Source organism: Melampsora larici-populina (assembly GCF_000204055.1).
Source record: "Melampsora larici-populina 98AG31 unplaced genomic scaffold MELLAscaffold_50, whole genome shotgun sequence".
NCBI lineage: Eukaryota > Fungi > Basidiomycota > Pucciniomycetes > Pucciniales > Melampsoraceae > Melampsora > Melampsora laricis-populina.
Window position 1 is genome coordinate 450,974 of NW_006768814.1, and position 7,478 is coordinate 458,451.

The 7,478-nt window shown below is 39.2% G+C and overlaps 2 protein-coding genes across 2 annotated transcripts; one reads left to right on the forward strand and one right to left on the reverse strand.

The window, feature by feature from the left end:
• Window positions 1-3,295: 3,295 nt before the first annotated feature.
• MELLADRAFT_39183 (uncharacterized protein) lies at window positions 3,296-4,339 on the reverse strand (the record flags this gene model as incomplete). The annotated part of the gene is made up of 4 exons (XM_007415378.1): window positions 3,296-3,514; window positions 3,591-3,702; window positions 3,806-3,891; window positions 3,953-4,339. The coding sequence occupies 4 exons, from the start codon at window positions 4,337-4,339 to the stop codon at window positions 3,296-3,298; spliced, it is 804 nt and encodes a 267-aa protein (XP_007415440.1).
• Window positions 4,340-5,531: 1,192 nt separating this feature from the next.
• On the forward strand, window positions 5,532-7,142 carry MELLADRAFT_111106 (uncharacterized protein; the record flags this gene model as incomplete). The annotated part of the gene is made up of 5 exons (XM_007415327.1): window positions 5,532-5,837; window positions 5,918-5,948; window positions 6,014-6,291; window positions 6,375-6,624; window positions 6,712-7,142. The coding sequence occupies 5 exons, from the start codon at window positions 5,532-5,534 to the stop codon at window positions 7,140-7,142; spliced, it is 1,296 nt and encodes a 431-aa protein (XP_007415389.1).
• Window positions 7,143-7,478: the final 336 nt, after the last annotated feature.

Here is a 7,478-nt window from a genome sequence, read left to right on the forward strand (position 1 = left end):
TGATTTTGAGATCAAAAATGACCACCTCAATGACTACTTCTGAAGTTCATAACCAGAGAGGTAGATTGGGGAGAGTGAGCCCAATATATCTATATATCCTTTCATCTGAGGCATTTTTTTTTACAAAATGGTCAACATTTGGGGCTGCGCATAGGCTAGGTACTTAAGCCCCTTGGGCTAGGTACTTAACCTCTGAAACTAGGTACTTAACCGCTCAGGTTGGGTACTTAATGTCTTAGGTTACTGTCAAATTATGTACTTATACGGTCCGGCCTCAAGTATGTGTTTGTGGTGCTGTGCATCAGTTGATGGCCGTCCACTGATCTCTGTGTTTTGTCATCTTCCCCTTGTTCTTGTCACCATCTAACTCAGAAGACATCTTTTGATTGCTGTTTCACACAATTGGTATTGTGAGTGTTTTGTTCATCAAGCAAATTTCATTGACTCGCAAACTGATACATTTTTTTATTTGAATGTTTAGCTTCTTTCTCAACACCAGCCCCAATTTCACCCACAATCTACCCCCCCTTTTTTCAATCTTCAATAAATCAAGCTTGTTCTCAAATCATAAAGTGTAATAAAGAGCAACCCTCCATGTTCATCATCTGAAGAGCTGTCTTGCTCATCAATACAGTCAATTGAGTGAGTTTCTATCTCAATGGTAGAATCTGAGCTGAGTGGTGCTTCAGCCTTGGGTTTTGGTTTAGTCCATCAAGCCATGAATCCAACATTCTTTCCAACTGCTGCAACAGCCTTATTTTGCCAATATTGATGGGTTGCCTTGGGACCCGGCTTAGAGATGAGTTTTTTCTTGAGGGGGTTTGGATCACAAATTGGTCTTTTGTATCTTTTGAGGTTTCCAAGCCTGTTTTTACGCTTTCCAATAGCAGGTTTTGCTATGTTAGAGCTGAGGAAGACTGGAAAAAGCTGTTCTCTGAGTTGTTCATCACCTTCTTGTTCATCTTCAGAGTCTGCTATTTGATTTTCAATAAAACCAACAATCTCATTATCAACTTGCAATTGTTCAGCTTCTGCTGCTTGTTGTGCTTGTTGAGCTTTCGTCCAGTTCAAAAAGGCCATTTTGATGAGGATCTGGGATGGTTGAGCCAAGTGATGGGTTTGAAAAAGTACTGAGAAAATTTTTTGCAGGAAGGTTTTGGATGATCTTCAGATTATATCTTGAGTGATAAATCACCTGTATAGTAACTCAAAAACCTTAAAGTGGATGACACACTGGGCACCTAGAGTTACATGGTTCACCAACCAATACTTGACCCTTGTACACACATCTAGGTTTTTCTTTGAATCCAACCCCCCGCTGAAAAAAATCCAAAATGCCTGACAATTGGGCCCAGGGCCACCTGTGGCAAATAAGTGGTGGGTGGTACATTATATTGATAGTGTCCCTGTTGTCGTAGTGCACATTCCCATAGCTAGGAATAACCAGTGAGCTTGCTTGGTACCAAAGCATGGTACCACACTCCTTTCCCCATAGACTTCAACCATACCGTATCACTTCGTGTATGACTACATTTTTGTTTTCTCTTGGTTATAACTCTTTGTCTGTGGTGTTCAAATTGGCTGAAGGTAGATTGCTTACAAACACTCTAAAGTAACTGATTGGATGGGTTGAAAAATGTGTCAATATTAAGGAATGCCCCAGTATTGCTTCAGAACTTGAATGATTATGTAAACCTCTTGGAGGGGACTGTACAAGTTGAGCCACAGACCCAGTATCCAACGGGGTACACATTGGGTTTTCTAAATGATTCAGATGTTGGCCAGGCCTCTGGAGCTCCCCAGCTGTCTGGGAGACTGGCCAGTTTGTAGTTTGGATGTGGGTGTGGAAGTCACCACATCTTGTCAGATAACCAGCAGATAATTTTGTCTATCATTACGGGAAGAATACAGAAGAAAGTGTCATGTAAAAAGGTATGCAAGTTCTTGCAGAGCACATACTTAACACCCCAGGTAAGGAGCTAAGGAGCTGTTGCAGTTCAATCTATCAGGAACATGCTGTGATAGGACAGACAACAGCCTGTCTTGTTGATGCCCATATTGCACACATGATGAGAAGATGTTACATGATTTTATAAACCATTTGTTATTCTTGTCTTGAGGACTTGAAATTATGCTTGATCACTTGATTTGTTGATTGAAATCTAGCAAATTCTTTCAAAAGGTCTCTAGACACAAATAATCTACTTGTATCTTTTCAGATGATCCACTAAAACCTGCCATCAATCCTCACACCACGGTCAGAATCCTTAGTGAGGACTATGTAAAAGAGCCCAATATCAAGTGTAATCATAGACCTGCTAAAGAATATGATGATCAATGAGCTCAATGTACAACATTACGTTACCGTATAGGGATTTGGATTTGTGACAAGGTATCTGCAAAAAGATGACACTTTCAATCTTGGTTAGTCTGCACTCTTTGTGTATAGTATGGATTTCACCTTTCTAATAATCAATCTTGCTCACACTTGCAGATATTTTGACTTTTGATTATATGATGTTATGTTTAACTCTATCATGATTTGAAATCCTCTATGAAAACAAGCATTTTTCAATTTGTTTTTGAAATATCTTAAATATCTCTCTTGATTCTTCAAAGAAAATTCAAGTGTTGTTTTGACCCCATCAATACCCTGTTTCACTTCTTATTAATGTTTACCCCCATTCCCAATTATCTTTTTCAAAGCCAAGCCAAAACATTGGACTATCTTACATGCCATGTATTTTAGGTCAAACCAAGGTGTGTTGAATATATCTTTCTCCTTCCATTCAAGTTTCTCATTGACTTCTCTTGTCAGGGTTATCTTTGGTATAAGTTTGTGAAAATGTCCAATTTCCCCTTCTTCTTCTTCCAAGTCAATTACAGAAATAATGACTCCAACCTGGAAAGATTCTTTTGACCTCTTCATCATCACATGAGGGGTATTAATGAATTAGAAAATCCACAAATCCAATCTTGCACTCAAGATGACTACAACAGATCTTTGATTAAAAACTTACAGAATCAAAAACATCAATAAGTTTTTCTTATCATTCTGATTAGGTAATAGGCAAACCAACACATAAACTCTCAAACTTTTTTTTCTTTTCATAAGTCCATTGAATCTCTAATCAATCCTTTGCTAAAAAAATCATTAACCTTCAAGAGAAAGATCAGATAGAACCCAAACAACACAACACCAAAAGAAAGAAAAGAAAAGAAAAAAAAAGATTACAAAAGAAAACATGAGTGCAGAAATGAAATCTATTTAAAAGGGGTTTTCTTTTTGTTAAAATCATTCTAATTCTTCTAATTCCTCATCATCATCATCCTCATCATCATCATCATCATCATTTGTTTCTTGTTTTTCATCCAAGGCTAATCCACTTGGTTCATCTTCTTCTTCTTCTTGTTCTTCTTCTTCATTTGTACGTGGAATGACTAATAAATCTTCAGAGATTAATGAAAATCGATCAGTGAGTGCTAAAAAACGTGCATAAAGACTTGTTTCAGTCTGAATTAAAAAAAGTAACATTCGATCAGTTTGTTTTTTCCTGATAGTTTGGAAAGGTGATCAGTTGGCAACTCACTTCGCATTGATCGAATACATCTCGATGATGAAACCATGCATGTGCAAAAATTCGATAAAGTCTTCTGGCAATCGATGTGAAATGTTTAATTGAGGTGGAGGGAATTTGTAACCTGGCAGTAAAAGTGATAGCCGTAGAGGATCGGAAGCAGTTAGGATGCGTTCGATCAGCTCCTGAGGGCCTCAAAGTCAAATCATCAAGATAAGGGTACAAACCGGCTTGGAAAATATCTTGCTGAATTCAGAAGTGCAGTAGCACCATCCAGTGTATGTACAATATAATCGATTGCACAGCAGTCATTCTATTGAAATACATAGGGTAAGTTATGATTAAAAAGCTTTTAGGAAGAGGATTATACATACTTCATTCGCAGTAGCATGAGCAGCACAAAGATAAAGCCATTCTCCTGCTTTCATCTCAGGACAAGTAGTACGTGAACATTCAGTTTGTAGAGTACTGACAAACGGATGACTTAGATCTTGAGAAAACCTTCGAAGTTGTTCATAAATCCAAACTTCTTGTGGTACGAGTGGAGTAGTGCCAGGAGTACCAGGAGTGCCGGGTGTACCAGGATTAGATTGATTGATATTTGGAGATGGTAAATTAACGATTTGTTCTACATCATGTGGATTAGATCTGACAAGAAGTGCAATATATTCTTGAACTTGAAATGGTGATTCGATCGAATGTAAAAAAGAACTTGGATCATGAATTGAAGAAGGAGTTGGATATGCATCTTCTAATCTCATTCCTTTACGAAGTCGTAGTGAAGTGGTGATGGTAAGATTTGATGTAAGTTTTTGTAATTGTTGTTTTGGATTAGGTAAAGGAATAGTAGATTGTCCTGGTTTGGGAGATGATGTTGATGATTGAGATGAAGTAGAAGTCGAAGTAGATTCTTTTTCAATTGAGATTGAAGCATGATGAGAATTAGGTGATGAAAGGTAAACAGGTGATAAGTTTGTAGGATTATTTGATTTTTGATTTTCTTCATTTTGATGATGAGTCTCTGATTTGTTCTTTGAAGGTGAACTTGTCATTGTTTTGATGATTTCTTGTTTTTGAGTTTCTGATTTGATTGGTTCTTCTACTTTAACTTGATGGTCATCTTGATTTTCTTGATTCATTGTTTTGATTAAATATTTCTTTAATTCTTTTTATTTTTCCATTCGATCGATCCATCCACGAGTTCACTCAATCCTCACCACTCACCTGGGGCTGTGACCCGGCCACGAGACTGACAGGGCGGCCATAGGGCATTGCACGGCTCTGAGCAGACCCGACGAGGAGGGCCAGAAATCAATCCCGGGGCACACCCAGATAAGAGCTAAAAAGGACCAGAGGGGCTCTTAGAGTACCCTTTGGACAGAATTCAGAACCTTTTTCATCAAGTGGACATCATACTTCCATAGATACTCACTTTAGGACCCCTTCCACCGCACCATACAAACAAATCAAGAAGGCAACATTGTTGGCCCGATTGTGAGAAACAACGGGGTACTACATAGGCATGAATTTCACACGACTCCACTTGAACATGCTTGATGTGGATCAAGCTCGATATCCTGAGCAAACTGAAGTCATTGGCCTCCAAGCACTCTGATCATGAATGCATCCCACCATTCAGCGGAAGTTGCAGAGGCTTGCAGAGGGCACGCCTAGACATTGGAAATCAATGACACAGGCGACTGACTTACAGCTTATAAGACGAATTATGCTTCGGGGGTTATCCCACGTGATTTGAACGTGGATCTTGCTTTGAGGAATTTCCTGGAATATCAGTTTCAGTCCTTTCCCACCGATTCCCGACTTCCTCAATTGGATTTAAAAAGATCTTTCATCTTTTTTACATCCAGGTCGAACGCTTTCAACACACTGTCGTCCTACAAACTCACCTCAATCACGAGCCAACTGGGCCACAACGACAAGACCTTGACGAGAATGACAGGTTTCGGTTTCAACACTAAGACCCCGGCCGCATACCAAAGTGTAAACTCGGAGGAAGAACCTTTAAGTACGAATGAATACGAGCAAGAAGAAAATCAAGTCCAAGAGATCATACCTTGCCCATCAAAAGAACTCACACAAACTTGGGCAAATGGTTTACGAGGCCTGGCGGCTTTCTGTATCATGATTCATCATTCTATAGTCGCTTTCAATTCTGAAGCTACTCTAAATACCAAAGACCCTGATGGCACCGTACATTTTTGGCAGTGGCCTATCTTACGTGCAGTTATATCTCCTACGGTCAGTATCTTCTTCTATTTACATCTCATGCTTTGCCATCCGCCTCAACAAAAGCACTATACTGATGAGGCCCTTAACAGTTCTTGGTTAATGTATTCTTCGTTTTGTCAGGTTTGTGCTCCAAAGAATCGCATTGTCTCACACCCTCAACTTACGAATGTTATGTGTATAATCAGGTTATGTGTTATCTTATCGAACTCTCTATCGGGTCGGTCAAGGGCATCTAGAGGCGGGACCTGTTCAAAGTTCATTGGCATCGGCTTCTTTACGACGAATATTTAGATTATTACCTCCCCCAGTGACCTCAATTGCGATCTCACATATTATCTTATTGAGTGGAGGTTTTGATTTGACAAGGGCTAAGAAAGTGTGTAGTTGGTGGGGGCCTGCATATACTCCACGTTGGATCACCTCCAATTGGCTCGAGCAAACTTTAGAAAGTTTGAAAAGCATGGTGAGTTGAAAAGGTTTTAATTCGGGAGCTATAGTCATAAAGCAGATTATCCATTTAATTGACTGACCTTCAAATATTTACAGGCAGTTATATGGTACCGAACGGAAACTGAATCTCAATATAACAATGTCTTGTGGACAATGCCTGAAGAGTTACGAGGTTCTATGAACGTCTTTTTATTTCTATTGGCAACATCAAGTTTAAAACGTCGATTCCGAGCTATGTTGGCTGTTGGACTAGGTCTTGTGAACCTCTTCATGAAAGAAATGTCAATCTTACCATTCATCTCAGGCATTCTCATCGCCGAACTTCAGGTCTCGCAATCCGAACGCAGTAGATCACAAATCACCAAGACATATGCTTATCTTCACCGGTTGATCTTTTTGATCATCTTGATGATGGGTTTGTTTTTTGGATCAGTACCATTCTTCGAAATGAAATCTTCTTCCTGGTCACTCTGGATGTTTCGAGTCATGTCAAGGTTTTATAATAAGGATGATTTTCAAGAATATCGAGTAAAGACATTATACTACATCATGGGCGGTACTCTTACTGTTCTCTCAATATCACAATGCACTACTGCCAAACGAATTCTTTCCACTAGACCACTTCAATTTTTAGGTAGAATCTCTTTTTCATTATATGTGATCCATGTTCCACTCTTACTCAGTCTTGGAGTATCTCTAGTTTCAAATTTTCGAGATTTGGGGGTTTCAAACACTTTTTCAATCTTCCTCATGTTACCTTTTTGGGTTGGATTGGTCATCATGTTCAGTTGGCTCATGACAAGGTTTGTAGACGAGAAGGCCATCGCATTTAGCCGGGCATTGGAACGGTATTGGAGTGTATAGCTACAATGCTCCATGTCGTGCCTTAGCATAGCTGTCCTGTAAAACTAGTTCGATATCTTGAGCGAGATGGTTGGTTTTTTTTACTCATGTACTCTACCCTCTATGCCCTGTTGTAAGTCTCATCTTGTACTGAAGTTTTTTTATACCAAGGACAGCTCCTGTGTACATATTTCTATATCTTTGTAAATAATGGATCTTGTCTGCAAACTTTCCAAGGAGAAATTCGGCTTCTCAGGCAATTTTTGATCATAGATAAAGTGGACTGATCATCTCACTAATCCCCACTTATTTAGCATGGGTAATTGACTTGTGTCTACATCCACTAATGCAACATTA